This window comes from Drosophila elegans, unplaced genomic scaffold (genome assembly GCF_018152505.1).
Source record: "Drosophila elegans isolate 14027-0461.03 unplaced genomic scaffold, ASM1815250v1 contig_149, whole genome shotgun sequence".
In the NCBI taxonomy this organism is placed as follows: Eukaryota; Metazoa; Arthropoda; class Insecta; order Diptera; family Drosophilidae; genus Drosophila; species Drosophila elegans.
Genome location: NW_024545513.1, coordinates 20,776,195 through 20,793,213, shown reverse-complemented (window position 1 = coordinate 20,793,213; position 17,019 = coordinate 20,776,195). Strand labels below are relative to the sequence as shown.

General features: G+C 36.7%; 1 protein-coding gene across 1 annotated transcript; it reads right to left on the bottom strand.

The window, feature by feature from the left end:
* Nucleotides 1-548: 548 nt before the first annotated feature.
* Nucleotides 549-10,538, bottom strand: LOC108147685 (putative uncharacterized protein DDB_G0288537). The gene is made up of 5 exons (XM_017274396.2): nt 10,391-10,538; nt 10,089-10,150; nt 8,023-10,025; nt 6,477-7,480; nt 549-6,219 (listed from the first exon to the last, which is right to left on the bottom strand). Exons 3-5 carry the CDS (start codon nt 9,972-9,974, stop codon nt 5,300-5,302), a joined length of 3,876 nt encoding a protein of 1,291 aa, XP_017129885.1. The 5' UTR covers nt 9,975-10,025; nt 10,089-10,150; nt 10,391-10,538; the 3' UTR covers nt 549-5,299.
* Nucleotides 10,539-17,019: the final 6,481 nt, after the last annotated feature.

The window sequence follows — 17,019 nt, the reverse complement described above, 5'->3', positions numbered from 1 at the left end:
GAATAAAAGTAAAACGTTAATAAATCAAAACACAAAATTTACTCTGACAAAATATATATTTTCATTTGTTGTTTGTGTTAAATTAAGAAATAAAGATCCATTAAATGTTTACTATTTAAAATGAGAAATTATAATGGTTAATAAAATTATGCACTAAGATTAAATCATTTAAACATACTTATTTTTTTTTTTCATTTGCATTTTTTATACACAAAAACTAAGAGTAATAAAAAAATATAGATATTTTTAGATACATACAACACGCGATTTATACACGTGACCAGTGCCCTGACATAGAACCCTAATCCAATAGTTTTTTTTTTATTTTATATGGTCGTACCCGATGCTATGGACCTTTTTTCTAGGCAATTAAAATCGTAATAAACCTATCAATCGGGGAGATTTATGTCAGGGCACCGAAAACAAATGAAGAACATAATGTTGAACGGACTTTGAAACACACTTTCCCTCTGAAAATCTCTTCTGTTCGTTTATATATATATATATATATCTGTATATATATATATATATATATATATGAATTCTTGTTATGTTCTTTTTTTTATTGTGGTTTCGCTTACATCAAGTCTAACACTAAAAACAGACACATTTCGTTTAATTTTTGCGCTTGCACTTCATCGTCGTTATGTAAACGTTAAGTTTGGTTTTTCATATGTGTTAAAAATGCTTCTAAAAATTGTTTACCATATTTTGTTATTTCTGTTTTATTGTACACGCTACACACATAATTTCTGGTTTATTTTTTTTATTTTTAATTTTAGTTTGCATTTTCAAAAATTTGTTTTTTTTTTTTCATTTCACATTCATTTAGCTTAGCTTTCTAGTGTTTTTTTTTTATTTTTACGGTGTTTTTTTTGGGGGGGAGGAAAAAGGGAGGAGCGGTTTACATAATACTGAAAATACGACTAGACATTCATAGTGTATAAATACGATTTGTTTAATTTACTTTACCGTTTCTGTTTATAGATAATTTATTTAAATATATTTATTTACCTTTATTTATATATAATATATATACTTTCGTGGGCTTTATGTTGTTGTTCAGATTGAAATTGTTCGGTTTTTTTCTCAATATTTCTCGAAAATGCTTTAAAAAGTCGGGTTTTCTTCTAATCTTTAGATCCTTTAACAAATTCGTAACTTAAAAAGTTGGCTTTTCTGCATATATACTTTGTGCATAACAAATTGATTTCCCTTTAAAAATAATTATTCTTTTGCTTAGTTACATTTTTTTTTTTAATTTTAATTTGTTTGTTTTTTTCTTGTGTTAATATGATTATGTTGTTTTTTTAGTTTGGTTTTGAGAATTTAGAATTTGCAAAGTTACACACAAGGGGAGACACATAGAAATTAGTTTTTATTAATTTTTTCTTCTCAATTATTTGATTTTTAGGTACTTTTATGTTAAAAAAAAAGACGACAACTAAACCACATTTAATTTGTGTGAATGTGTTTTTAATTGGACTGTTCTTGGCTTTACAAGTATATATCCATTTTTCGTTCCTAATTCAAGTTGTTTTGTATGTGTACACTATAAAGTTTACAATATTACTTTATTAAATATTTTTTATTGCAGAAAATTTGGCGTCCAAGCCTTTTGACCGGCCTGGTTTACACTTAAAAAAATATTTCACTTTGCTTTCTATCTTTCGCTTCACCCGGTTCTTTTCGACCTTAATTAAAGTTACGTTTTTTTTTTTTTTGTTTTTTTCTTTCTATTTTTCAATATAATACAAAAAATTTGTTTGTTGTGTGCGCAGTCGTTGAGATTAAATTTTTAAAAATTTAGTTGGTTGTTGTTGTTGTGGTGCAAAGTTGTTGGGTTTTTGTTAATCATCGTTTTTTTTATCCTTTTGTTGTTTGGTATATAAAATAGTATTTGTTGGATTTTGGTTTTGGATGTATTAAATCTTACAATATTTCCTTTTTTTCTCTCTGCAAATGTACAAAAATTCGCTTTTCTCCTCGATTTTTTTTTTTGGTGTAACTGAAATGATTTTGGTGTTTTTTTTTTCAAATTTCACTTATTTGCTCTCAGTGTACTGAAAAGGGGAGTGAGAAAAGGCGTGTGGGGCAGTGAACGATGAGTTTTTCCGAGAGGTTTTCCGCGAGGTTTTTCCCACCTGTTTTGTCTCGTTTTTATTGCTTCCTAAAATTTCCCGAAAAAGAGTGGAAAAGGGTGGCTATCGAATTTATCAACGGGTCATCGATTCAGAGAGCTCGTAATTTGTACACCGCTCAAATCGGAATTTAAACTGGTTTGAATTGCTGGGGTTACCCGAAAAGAGGGTGGAAACGGGGTGGACCAAAGTTTTTATCAACTGGTTATCGAATTTATCTACTATATATCGATTTCTTGAACAGATTATCGATTTAATCAACTGGAAATTTGTACCTCGTTCAAATTGAACTTTTAACTCGTGCGGAAGACAAATCCGTTATCAATGTTTTTTTTCGTTTGGAAAACAAAAACATTTTCTCTTTGCGCGTTTTTTTCTTTGAGCTTTTCCACGTGTCTATGTGTGAGTGTTTTGTGTTTATATGATTAACGGCTCTTGTTATATATTTTTTAGTAACAAACAAAATGGCAAGCAACAACAAGTATTATTATTAAGCACAAAAAAGCAAAACGAAAACTCCTAAAAAAATGAACGAAAAATCGGTTAAATATGCTTTTCCTTCCATGCTATACACAGAAAAAAAAAGTGAACTCTTTCAGCTACGTTTTACAATTGTTGGCTAACTTGTTTGTTATACATTTATAATTTAATTAATTAATTTATATAGATTTTTATTCATTATGTTGGTAACATTAAATGCTTTTGATAGAAGTTTTTGTTACGTGGATTCTTTTTTCTCCTTTATTGTATCCGATTCCCCCTCCAGATATATATATATTTAATGGCTATATATATATATGTATATATATATATATATATATATATACGCATATATGTATGTTTTAGATACATTTTAATTTTCGAAAAACGAAAAGAATACACAAACAAACGTTGGTGTAAATGCAAATTAAAAGTTTTCAAGTGTTAATGCTAAAGGTCAAGTAATTGTACAGCGGCTATATATATTATATATTCGTATGCTTATGCAGTTTCGTATGTTAGGGTAAAGCTAAAGCTAAAGCATGCTCGTCCAGCTTTAAGACTACACAAAAATCAGGCTTACAATTAGCTACAGATAATCTATAGTATGTATATAGTAATGCAAATCATAATCATATATCGTGTGGGTGTTTTTTGTATTCGTGTGTTTGTGTTTATCTTGGGTACTTAGCCACTAATTAAGGAAACCACAAGGTGTTCGAGCGAAGGTGAGGGAGAGGTCAAATTTCAGTGATGGGGGGGTGGGAGATTGCACATTAGAACTGCTTTTAAAAAATATTAAAAAAAATCCTTATCACTTAACAAACTAACTAAGCAAAAAATATATATGCATTCTCGAATTAAATGAAACAAAATACTGCGCTTAAGGTAAGTGAAAACAAGGTGTTAATCAAAAATAAAAAAAGCAGTAAGCTAAATTAAAGCAGTTTTTACTTATTTCCTTTTCTTTTTTTTGATTCAGTTTTGGGAGCCAATACTGTAGGATCCTCGACTGTTAGAGAGATATGGTTTCCATATAAAAACAGCACATCGATTGCCTAGTCCTTTAAAATATAATACAATTTCTCAAGTTGTCTTTGCAATTACACAGGAACTTAATTTTCTTTCGTTTTGAATGCAAAAACTAAAGCCGAGAGATCAAATGCAAAACTATACAACTAAAATTAGGGTTCGCAATAGACAAATACAATGTGCTGAGCCAGACGGAAAGTTAGAACAGAGATTTTCATATAAAAGTGGCATGAAATACAAATTTCAATGATATGTAAAAATAAAAACTTATAATAAACAATTCGTGTTTCACATCAAGTTACAAGTTCATTTGAGATTTTCTTCTTTTTTACACTAAAAGTGGGGCGAAAATTGTATACAATTTTTATAAACAGATTGGGTGAGACAGAGAGGGATAATGAGAAAGAGAGAGAGTGGGAACACGAGAGCAACAGGGACAGAGACACACACAGAGTGAGCGAGCGAGAGACATGATAAACAACTACAACAAACGGAAACGGAAAAAATTACACACTGGGAGAAAAAGTTCGAAAGGAAGCGAGTTTAAATCAAAACATACATTTTACACATTGATTTAGACTTAAGATCACGTTGTAAGATCATCACGAGCGCAACAGAGATAGCAAATTATCTATATGGTGGACATATAGGATAAGTATGTGTACTATATATACTAGTAACATTTATAGTATATATATATTAGGGTGGCTCGACCTGTTAGCGTTGCAAAATAAAAAAAAAAAACAATTAAGAAGAGTCTTGTATGGATAATTCTAAATAATTTGGCCTTGGAAACTTTAGTTCTAATATTATTGTTAAGCTTAATCGAACATTTCTACTTAACCAAAATTAAACCCAATTTTCCTTTCTTTTGGGTGGGTCAAAATGTAATCTTAGTTCTATAATTTTTACAATCAAATTGGTGAAAAAGTTTTAAACTGGGTTTAGAAAAAAAAAAGGTACATATTTTTCTTTTGAATAATACCAGATATTTTAAAACCAGCTGATAAATCACTCAAAACTAAAACTCCTTTAAAATCGACGGTTTTAAAGCCCAAATAGTTTGAATTTATATGCTAAAAACATAAATTACACATTTTACTGATACCTTCACAAAAAAGTAAATATTTCCTGTTTCTTTTTGCACCATTTTCGGTTTCGAACAACTCAAGCTCAAAAACGTTATTAGCTCCAAAGTTTTTACAGCGAAATTAGTTAGAATTGTTCATGAATAGGTTTTTGCACCCTACGCAAATCGATTCACCCTCTTGGTTGTGTTTTGTGTGTGGTGTGGTGTCGGGTTATATGGTATATGTAGGGGGGTTCTAAGGGGTGTTTGGAACATATATAAAACATATATGTGGTACAGCTATGAATCTGGGTTAACCGAATTCTCAGCTCCACATGGCTGCATCGTGGACGCGGCGCAGGACATTGCGTTGATGATCCAGTTCCTGTTCCTGTTCCTCATCCATGCTCCGCTTTTCCACCTTTTGCTGCTGCTGATCCTCGTCGTCCTCCTCCTCTTGCTCCTCCTCTTGCTCCTGCTCCTGATCTTGCTTCACAGGACGACGCGGATTCCTCTTTCGTTTGAAATGACAATGACGATGACGATGATCCACCACAACGGCAGCGGATGCCTGCACTCAATTGTAAATGAAGTTGGCCGCATCGCACAGGGCATCGCTGTCGTCATCAAACTTGCCGTTCATGGCATAGGAACTGGTGCCGGTGCCGTAGACCCATTCCTTCTTGATAAAGTCCCCATCGGTGGTCGACGATGACGTTGTGTTGTGCAGTCCACCCAGCGAACTATGGTCCAGCCGGAAGTCATCGTCATCGTCGGGATATAGCTGCACTGGGATGCTATCTGGTATCGAATGCGGTTCAAATAGATTGCCATACGGCGGCAGCGAATGATTCAGATCCACATGATGATCAACCAAATCACTATCAAAGTTCGAGATACGGAATTTCGAGCTAGGCGGCGACTGTGGTGAATGCAGGGCAGCCGAATCCTCAAACATCACCTCCTCCTTGATGAACATATCGTTGGAATTGTCGCCGGAGCCCGAGGAATATAGATTCGGTTCCACTTTGATTATGGCCGCAGTGGCCAGGGACGGTGATGATTTCTCATCGTCATCATCGTCATCGAAGTGATGATTGTGATGGTTGTGATGATGATTGTGATGATGGTGATGCTGATGTTGGGTTTGGTGCGTATGCTGTTGCTGCTGCTGCTGCTGCTGTTGCTGTTGCTGATCATCGTCCTCATCTTCATCGTCATCCATGTCCGCCAGATGACGACGTCGGTGGTGATTTCGGTGGTTGTTGCGCTGCGTTACCCGCTGCTGTTGTTGTTGTTGGGCTTGCTGTTGCTGTTGCTGCTGCTGCTGCTGCTGCTGTTGGTGGTTCCTCGTGCTGCGTATAATCGTGGAGCCTCCGAGAGCAGCCGCTGCCGAGGAAGCAATGGATAGGGGCACACCGGTGGCCTTGGACACCAGTACCGTCGATGAGGAGCAGGAGGTCGAGGATGACGATGGCGACTGAGCGGGCGAAATAACTGAAAGATGAATAAGATTCATTAATTAATATATATTTATATATATATATATATATAATTGTTATATATGACATTCACACGAACTCAACTAGTTAACCTGATTAAAAATATATATAATTTAACCATCCTTCTACCTGTTACATACTCAAGAGCAACCTCCTGATAAGAAATTAACCCTTTTAACTTATAAATTTACGACTAGCTGGTTCCCCAACTTAAAATGAACCCCTTGAAAAAAAAAACACGAAACCACTCACCACCTGTCTGCTGCACCACACTGGTCAGCGCTGACCCACCGCTGCTGTTGGTTGAATGATGAATGATGGGCGTCTTTCGTATCAACTGCGAGCCATTGCTCAGATTGCCGCTGATGTTGTTGCTGCTGCTGCTGCTGCTGTTGTTGTTGTTGCTGCTTATGCTGCTGCTGTTGGTGGTGGAGGAGTTGTTGCCGCTGCCGTTGCTGGTGCCTGCACCGCTCTGGATGACCTGGGCATGCAGCACGGGCGTTGGATCGGAGGTCTGTTGCTGCTGCTGCTGCTGCTGCTGCTGCTGATGGGATCCCTGCTGCATGTAGTTTTTAATGACAATCGTACGCGTGGGCGCCGAAACGAGATATTGCTGTTGCACCTGCTGCTGTGACATTTGGTGCTGCGAGGCTGGCGAGGATGAGGTGGAGGAGTGCTGGTTCAGGTGTAGCGAGGCATTCGAGGACTCCGATGAGTCCTCGCCGGTGGTCAAGCGATTGGTGGTTGCATTAACAATGTGCGAGGAGGAGTTCATACCGCCGCCGCTGCCATCCTCGTCATCTCCGCTCAGTCCCGACTGTTCGTCCAGTTCCATTTGGTGCTGGTGCTGATGGTGTTGCTGCTGCAGTTGCTGCAGCTGGTGGTTGCTGCTCGTCCCGGGTCTCTCCATCTCTTGCGGTGGCTCCAGCTTGACAATCGTTGTTGCCACCACCGCCGAAGACGCCAACGTCGCCACCGTTCCGCTATTGCTGCTTGAATTGCTGCTGCTGGAGTTGCTGCTGTTGCTCGAATTGCTGCTATTGCTAGCCTTCGAGGAGGCTGCTCCGGCTGTCGAAGCTGCTGCAGCGGCTGCCGGTTGATCCCTCAGATGGACCTGCATGTGCGTCTGCAGTGAGGACTGCGTGTGCAGCTTCTTCTTGCAGATCTTGCACTCGAAGGGGAAGTCACCCGTGTGCGTCCTGGCGTGGATTTTAAGGTTATATCTCTGCCCGAAGCCCTTGCCGCATACGTCACATCTAAAAGGATATGAAATGATAAGATTTAGTATGGTTGTTATGTAGTTTTTCTAGTAAAAAATAATAAAAAGTTTTAAATTAATTAATTTCTTTAAATAATAAGCTAACAACATACAAATTACGTTTGGCTTCGCTTAAAAAAAGGACATACCTATTCTGTTTTAGAAACCATTTTTCAAAAGCAACAAAATATGTTTTAACAACATGTTTTTCATGGAATCTAATAAGCTTAAAAGTCTTGCACATGTATATAGAATTAATAGTAAAATTCTTACAAGTTTCTTAAAAGGTAAAAAAGTACAAAGTAAAATTCTATTAAATTTATCAAAACAAAACCCGAAAAGTATTGCTTAACAATGAGTATATTGTTTTTTAAATTATAATAATAAACATTCGGCAATTTCTAATAATCCATTTTAATTGAATATTGAAAGAAATGTGGAAATCAAAAAAAAAAATCCCTTTGCCAAATGGTAATCATACAATTTCGCACCAATATTTTTGACAACATGTAAAATAGATATATATTTAACAACACTTACTTGTGCAGCTTGACGCCCGAATGCAGCTTCGAATGCCCTCGCAACGATGCCAGAGCACTGAACACCTTTCCGCATATCTCGCATGTCAGATTCACATTCTCGTTGTGGATCTTCTTGTGGACCTTGAAGTACTCGAAGCTCATGAACTCCTTGTGGCACACCTCGCACTTGTACTTGTGTCGCTCCGACTGCTGCCCCGTATGCACACGCATGTGCTTGATGAAGTTTGGCCGGAAACGGACGACTCTGCCGCAAATCTGACACTCGTACGGCTTGCAGCGCAGGCAGTGCTTCTCGTAGTTCTTCAGAGACTTTAGCACCATGTTGCAAATGGCGCATTTCATGTTATTGGCATGTCCACTGCGATGGATGTCGAAGAGTTCCTTGGAATCGAACTTTTCCACACACTCTACGCATTGGTAACTGGTGGTCACGTTAGACGCCGGAGCGTTATTGTTGTTGTTGTTGTTGTTGCTGTTGCTGCTGTTGGTGGAGTTTGTGTTTGTATTGCTGTTGCTAGTGGCGGAAGAGCTGGATGCTGAATGCTTCACTGAATGGGTTTGCTGTGGTTGTTGCTGCTGCTGCTGTGCCTGCTGCTGCTGCTGCTGTCTCTGCTGTTCTTGTTGCGCCTGCTGTTGTTGCTGCTGCTGCTGTTGCCGTTGCTGTTCTTGTTGCTGCTGCCTTTGCTGCTGGGCCTGCTGCTCTTGCTGCTGCCTTTGCTGTTCCAATGCCAGTGCCAATTGCTGCTCCGCCGCCGGCGTTTGTTGTTGCTGCGTTTGCAATATCAACTGGGTGGCCGGCAGGGCCTGTTGCACCACATTCAGCACCGTCATGGGACTTCGGCTGATGACCGCCGCCGCTGGCATTCTCACATACGTTGTGCCGGCGGTTAAGCCACCCACAGCGTTGCTTATGTAAACAGGTCGTCGCTGCAGTTGGACAAGAGCCGCCTCGGTCACGGGCACCGACAATCGGTGGGTGGTGGTGCTCACAATACTACCGGCGGGCAGTTGAACCAATTGTTGTGATCCACCGGCTGTTGCGCCGCCACCGGCACTGCTTGTCGCTCCGCCCGATTGCGGTGCCGCACTTATTTGGTACTCCAGTTGCGCATGCTGCTCATCGTCATCATCCTCATCCTCTTCCTCCTCCTCGTCGGGCATTTCCTCATCGTCTTCCAGTTCCAGCTTAACCTGTGTGGACAAATGCTGCGTTGTGCTCTCCGGTTCCTCGTCCGCCTCGGCTGCTTGGGCCTCCTCCTCGATATCCTGTAGATTTTCATCATTTAACTCGGGATCTTCCTCCTCGTCGTCCTCCTCTTTGATATCGCTGGCCGCCAAAACGGATGAGTTACCCGTAGCCTGGATAATAATGCGGCGTCCATTTAAAAGATGGTGTTGCTGCTGTTGCTGCTGGATCAGCAACTGTTGCTGGTTTTCGAGGTTATTGCTATTGCTGTTGGTGCTGCTGCTGCTGCTGCTGTTGTTGTTGCTAAAGGAAGCGCTGTTGTTGGTTGATGCTGCTGCTGTTGCCACAGTGGCTGTTGCAGTTGTTGCCACTGCTGCTGCTGCTGTCGGTGGGTGGTTGTTGCTGCTGTTCTCCAGCTTCAGTTGATGATGCGGATGATGGTGTTGTTGCTGCTGCTGCTGCTGCTGCTGCTGCTGTTGCTGATGAAGATGCTGCTGCTGATGCGAATGCGAGTGGGGATGATGATGCGAGTGCTGATGATGGTGATGCACATGCGAATGCGAATTCTGGTGAGGATCGTCGTCCTGCTCCATGGGAGCATCCTGCAGTATAAATTCGATCTGTTGCGATAGGGCGCTATCGTTAATGGCAATCAGTCCGTCCATATCCTTGACGCCGGCAGCGGCGCCGACGGCGGGGAAGAGCGATGGCAGCGCCGCCGACGTCCCGCTGCCGCCGTCGACGTTTGTCGCGCTGCTGGCCATGGCAGCGGTATACTATTATATTATATTATGTATATTTTACAGGTTTTATATCTGCAATTCATAAAAAGTGTTAGAAATATCCTATTTTTGGTCAAGTCATGTTCTCAAACTCACTTTCTTTAAAGCTGCTTACAATGAGTTCACGGATCGTTCGGCTATGTATTATATTGTGTTATCTGGAAAATAGAAAAAATATATAAGTTTTACGACTCTCCAGGTATTGGTTAAATAAAGGTCATTTATATAGAACAAGTATTTCAAAAATTAATGACATAAATCTTCTAAGATGTTACATTTTAATGGGACCTTATTAAAAGATAAGTTTTTTTTCCTTATAGATGATATGGAAAATACAATTTTTAAGACAAATGTATAAAAAATAAAGTAAATTTCGCAGATTTTTAAAGTATACTTACATTTAATCTTGTGTTTAGCTGCCAAAGGTGCTGCTTCTTGTGTTACTTTAAAATCAAGATCCGTTGATCCCTTTTTAAATATTTTTATGGCGGCTTGCCGTTTCTTTTCTTTTATTTTTTTGCGGCTGCTTGTGTTAAAAATATTTTTAAATATTATCTTTCCCGTTGCGGCAATTTTAAATACATTTATTTATGTTTTTATAATTGCCTCTTCTTCCAAAAAATGTTTAGCTGTGCTTCGTCTTTAGTTATTATTTCTTGTATTCTGCTTCTTCCTTTTATTTTTTTGCTTCCTGGTTTGATATATTTTTTTTTAATGCCGCTTCTTCCTTCGCTGTTATTATTATTATTATTATTCTTTTAGATTGGAAAACACACGCACACAAACGTTTTTTTTATGTTTTGTTTTGTTTTTTTCTTGCTCAACGCCTCGTTTTTTGACTTTCTTTTATGTTCACATTTGGTTTTTGGGGCTGCACAAAAATTTTCCATTTCCTTGTCATGCGGTTTTTTGGGCTTTCCATGCGGCGACGCTGACGTCGACGTCGCTGCTAGCAGCACTGCTCCTTGCTGTTTTTGTTGTTGCTTTAGCTTTTGTTGTTGTTTTCTTGCTTGATTTCCACATTTTTATTAACAATTTATTTTTTTTGTTTTCTCACACGCACACATTGACTTTTGCTCCTCTCTTGTTTGCTCGTTCTTCCTTTCCTTTTTTGTTATTATTATTATTGATTTGCTTTCATCTTTTGCGTTTTTTGTGCAGTTTGCTTACTAACTGTGAATAATGTAGAAAAATCATGTAAATTACACCCACGTTTTGTTATTAACAATTAAATGCGTTTTACGAAATCGGATTTTCCACCCACACACACACATACGCGCGCCTTGGAAATAAAAACAAAAAATTAATTTTAGCTTTTCCCCCCCACACACACAGGTTTTTCACTTCTGCTCCATTTTTCTTTCGGTTTTTTCGGGGGGGGAGGTTTCTTCCTCTCTTTCTCTCGCTCTCTTTTGCTCACATTTTTTGACCTTTTCGGGTTTTCTCCTTTTTGCCTTTTCCTCTACCGCTGTTTTCTTCTTCGTTTCTTTAGTTTGTTGTAACTATTTAGTCTATATTTTGTTTTTTTTCGTTAATAAATAAATTTTGCTGTATTTTATTTATTTGCTTGTTCTTTCCCATTTCATTTTCGGTTTTTTGCAAGGCAGCAACAACAACCAAAGACGCGACAATTAGCGGCTGCGCTGCTTCTTACTTTCCTTCTCTGCTTCTTCCTTTGACGATTTTTGCTCCCCCGCGATAAATTTTCTTACTGCTTTCCCTTCCGCTTATTGTTGTTGCCGTTTTCCACACACTCGCTTTGCTTTTCAGATTCGTAAGCTCGTTTTTTTCTGCACTGTTCTTTGCTGTTCAATAATAACAAAAAAACATTTGCTTGTGTGGGATTCTTGCCTCCCTGGGTCTCAGCGTTTCTGTGTGCGTGAGTTTAGGCAGGGTTGCATTCGACGGTCAGTGTTGGTTAACAAGCGTAAGGCGCGCAATTTTGCGCAATATTCAAAAGTTAATTGGTTTTTGGTTGGGTCGTCACACAAAAACAACCTTACTTTTTTCCCTTTTCTTGATGACCCCTTCCAGTTCAGTTCTTGTCCTTCTCCTTTCCTTTTGCCTTTTATTTGCCTTTGCTTTACCCTTGTTTAGACACACACACCCACTGGCACACAACATTATTCTCATGTAAACACAAAACAAAATATATACAATAGTGACCAACAAAATAGTGTAAGCAGGTTTTTGAAAAAATTATAATTTATTATACCGCAAAAAAATATGTTTATTTTTTAACAAAATTGTTTACTAAGTTTTCTTTTTTTTTTAAAGCAATTTAAGAACAATAAATATTCAAAGTGTCAAAATAACAAAATTATTTTTAATAAGGTACAATTTTTTGAACATCAGTATCTGATCTACAGACAAACAAACTAAAAATTGTGATTTTTATTCTTATTTATCCTGAGTATACAAAACCTCGTGATTTTACAACTTAAACTTGTTGTTTGCATACGAATTTAACTGAGTTAAAAAAATTATCATATGATTTATACATATTATAATCTTAAAAAACAAAATGTACAAAATGCTATATTCTTAAAATACATTTTGTTTTAGTCAGAACATCTGCTATTATTTTGCTCGCCACTATACTTAAAGGACTGCCAGAACTTGGAGCCCAAAAAGGGAGCACAAAAAGGGGTTGGGAGGAGAGCGAAGGGGAGAGCTGACCTAACAAGCGGAAATAGGCACAAAAGAAACACAACGAAAGGCAGGCGGCGCGAGCGAGAAGGATGGACCAAAGGCGCATTGCGTGTGTGCGACAGAGAAGGCAATCGCCTCAGTGGTTGAGCGTCATGCGATGCACAGTGGGACAAAAACGGCTTCAAAATTTGGAATGCCTCTTGTAATTAATAATTCGAATTTTCTTTACAAAAAAAAAATTACTTTTACATTTTGTGAAGTATATTCTGTTGCTAAAATTTATCATGGCAGACATTTAAAAACTGGCCAATTCGTCTCGAAAATTATTTTAGACGCCCCACTGTGTGTTGGCGCTCGCAGCGGGAGGTGGGGAAATGAAAGGGATGGGGCGAGAGGCGGAGAAGCCGTTTTATTTCGACAGTTTTTGAATTGCTCTCTCTTTCTCTCTCTTGTTTCTCCCTTTTTTCGTGCGCTGCTCCTGGAAATAAGAGGAATATGAGGAAGAAGAAGACATCATCACCTTGGAAGAAGAAAATTTTCAGTGGGAAATACTTCGTTTCTTTTTTTTTTTTTTTTTTTGGGGGGCGGTGGGTGGTTTATTGCTCAGTGATTTTTTGCCGGGTGGTGGGCGGTGGGTGGGTAACATATTTTGGGGGTTGAAAACACACGCACACACACTTCCACAAAAAAAGGGCTAACAAGGGTTAAAGAATATCCGAACAATAAAATAATATAAAATAAATCCACACACAAAGGCAGCTGGAAACGCTCTCCCCCACAAACGCACACACACAATCAAATAGAAGAGAACTAGTTCTTTTGTTTTGCCTTTTCCTATTATTAACTAGTTGAAAAATATATATTACATATTTACATATAATATATAAATCTTTTAATTGTTTATATTTGTTAACTGGCACCGCTCTTTTTCGCTTTTCCCCTTCACACTTTGTTCGCACTTCACGCGCACTCACACACGTACAAGCGCACACGCACACTCCTTTGGCTTTTTCATTGGATTTTACTCACACTAAACATCACATTTATGTTTCTCTTCGTGTGTGTGTGCAATACAATTGGGTTTAGATATCACTGGTTGCCTTCTGTTCGGTTTTTTAATGTTGCTTTGATTGCGTTTTATCGCCTTTTTGTTTTGTTTTGAGGTTTTTTTTACGAAACTAAACTTAAAGGTTGGAAATGTGACCAAGGCCTAACGGTTGAAATATACCATTAGAAATTAAACCAAAATACCTCTAAAGTTATCGAATACATTAAAAATACCAAATCAACACATGGTTGGTCTTTTTTGGATAGTTTTTATTTATCGGCATGATATTTTCGATATTTTTTGTTTAAAGGTGACGTTTAAATTCTTATTTTGAACAAGGTTTTTTTAATTATTCGGTTTTTCACCTGAATAAATTTTCCAATTATTTTAAACGCAAGTGCGCTAAAATCAGTGTGTCATAATCGATGTTTATCCATCACTTGATTTATCGATAGTCTTTTCAATGACCTCGGATAGAATTTGAATTTGAAATTCGACCGTTTAAATTTGAATCGCTTAGTTAACTTACCTGTGCGGAAAAATCGAGCAAAAATTGGTAACAGTTATAGTATTTAGAACCAAGAGGTTTGGTCCACAACGGTTGTCTATATCCAACTCTTTAAATTAAGCATTATATATAAATTAAACTTTATACTTTATATATTTAGTACTTTCAAAAATATTTTTTGATAATGAGTTTACTTAGTGAACTTTACTTATAACTTAGCTTGGTTAAAAAAAAAACTTTAACATAAGGCGGATGTGGACACTCTCACACATTGGATATATAGGAATTTTTACAAAAATGTACATATTAGTTGAACGCTTGCAGTGAAGTTAATAACTTTAAACAATTGGAATACAGCTTAAATATAATGTTATAAAAATATACAGATAGCACAAAAATATGTGTTTTTTGCTACTTAAACCAACTTATAGTATTTAAGAACCAGGAAAATTTAATTGATTCAATTTAATTTTTAATGCAATAAACCAATTTGTATTTAAATCGAAATATTTTAAAAATTGTGTTTAATTGCACCCGAACATTTACATCGAATAAATAACATTATTTTTCGATTCAAAAGTTGAAACAGAGAACAAAATTGATTTAATGATATTTATTGTTTCCATAAATAGTCACTTGTTCTTGATGTTCTGTTTATTAATTTCCGACAAAAAAATAAAACTTAATAATTTGCAATCCAAAACAAGGTATAACTTTTGTTATTTTAATTTTTGCATTTCTCACTTTATTTCGGACAGCTTTTAATTTTTTGAAAAACTGTAATACGTGCGCCCCGGCAAAAATTTCCCTTCGACCAGCTGTTCAAGAGAAAGTCGGGAGAGAGCTCTCTCCCATTTGCGAGAGAAAATTTAACATTTGATATTCCGGGTTTTAAAAACTTTGGAGATTTTGGTTTTTTTTTCATGATGCACGATTTATAACGTCAATATAAAACTAAACTAAACGAAACTAAATAAGTTTAAATATAGGAATACTTTATATACTTTTCCAATCTTAGCTTTGAAGATCTAAGGTAAGCTAAGCTAAGCTCTGGTAAAAAAAACTTCATTGAATAATTTGAAAACAGTATTCAAAATTATATTGATATTATTATTAAAATAAATTAATACAAAACAATATATGCAGATAAACAGAGAACTAACTAACTTCGGACTAAAATTGGTAAAATTATGAGCGTAAAATATATTAACTTGCAAGTGGGTCGATTAAATTGGTTTTAAGTAGCTCATTTTACAGATATTAACTTATTCTAATGTACATAATATGTGATTAAAAAAATAATTAATTAACAGAATGTTAACCGTTGTTACCGATTGGACATAACATTTTGGAGTTCTTGGAGATTAAAGTGCTCCCCAAAAAGAGAATGCCTCCGCAAAAAAGAAGGAGAGAGTAACACAATTCGCTCTTCCTCTTCTCTTCCAATTTCGATTTCAATCAACAACCGTATTATTACTCATGATGCAAAATTTATTCTGTGTTTTGCAGGCTCTCTTGGTTGCTTTTTCGAAATGGCCGATTCAATCGGTTCTCTTCCCTCATTCTCTTTTTGCCGAAGTCTCCTGCTCGCTCTCAACTCGTTCTCTTTTTACCGAAGTATTTGGCTGGCTCTCCCTGTCACAGCGAGAGCTCTTTCATATCCTATGATTTAACATAGGAATGTTAGGAAACGATGATTTAACATTTCTGATTGGGAAAACGATAATTGAGCCGTTAGGAAAACGATGATTTTGAAATTCGAATTGTTTGATTTAATTTGCTTTAATAAATATGTTGTAAAACTGGATCTAATGCTTTAAGATATTTTCACTAGCGACTTGCATTTTTTTGTACATTATAAATAAAATAAATATAAATAAATGGAGTTTTTAAAGAAGTGTTCTCTTTGCCATTTGTGCTTCCCAACTTTCTGTACTGAGTCAGAGCACATATTTAGTATGGATTCATTATTTAAAAAAACGCGCCGCTCTCAAACCGAAAACGGTATAAAAAAATTTTTTTTTGTTATATAAAATATGAACTGGATCTCAACTTTTTGTTAGAGGATGCTATGAATATTTTCTTAATTTTTACATGAAAAATTTTTCTGCACCTCTAGTGTTCAAATAATCGAAGATATTGAAATTTAGACTCACCCAAAGAAGGTGGTAGCGCACTTTCGAATTATTGGGCTCGACCTGAGGAAATTGGTGTGTTAGCTTTTATAAGTAATAATGAATAATTCTCTTTAATATTCCAGTACATCTTCCTCTTGTTCTTATAATTAACATAAATTATTAAAGAAGAAATTTAGTTCGTTTTAAAAGCCATTATAATCATAAAGAAACATTTTTTTAATCTTTGAATTATAATATTTTAATATTTAATGATTTAAATATTTTCACACTCCATTATAAATATGAACTTATTTGATTAATATATACATATAGAAAAATAAAAGTGAAAGTAAGTATAAGTTAATTAGTATTTTTAGCAACCAAATCAATTCAACTCCAAAAATTCGACGAAAAGCAGATGTTTGGTTAGATTCAGAACCAAAGAACCGAAGCAATGAGCATCAGTGTTGGGAAAAGTAAATTAAAGGGAATTTCGCCATCGGCTGTTAGAATCCTAGTTTTTCGAATCTGTAAATAAAGTTTTTTCCCTTCATCGTTAAGAAATGTTAGTTAGTTCCACGTTTTTGCGCTGAATGTTAACTAACAGAGTCTCTCTCTTCCTCTCATCATTTTCGTTTCTCTTCTGCCGATTCTGTCTCGGCTGCTTTCTGTTTCTGGTTTCTGTTTTCCTTTTCCGCTCAG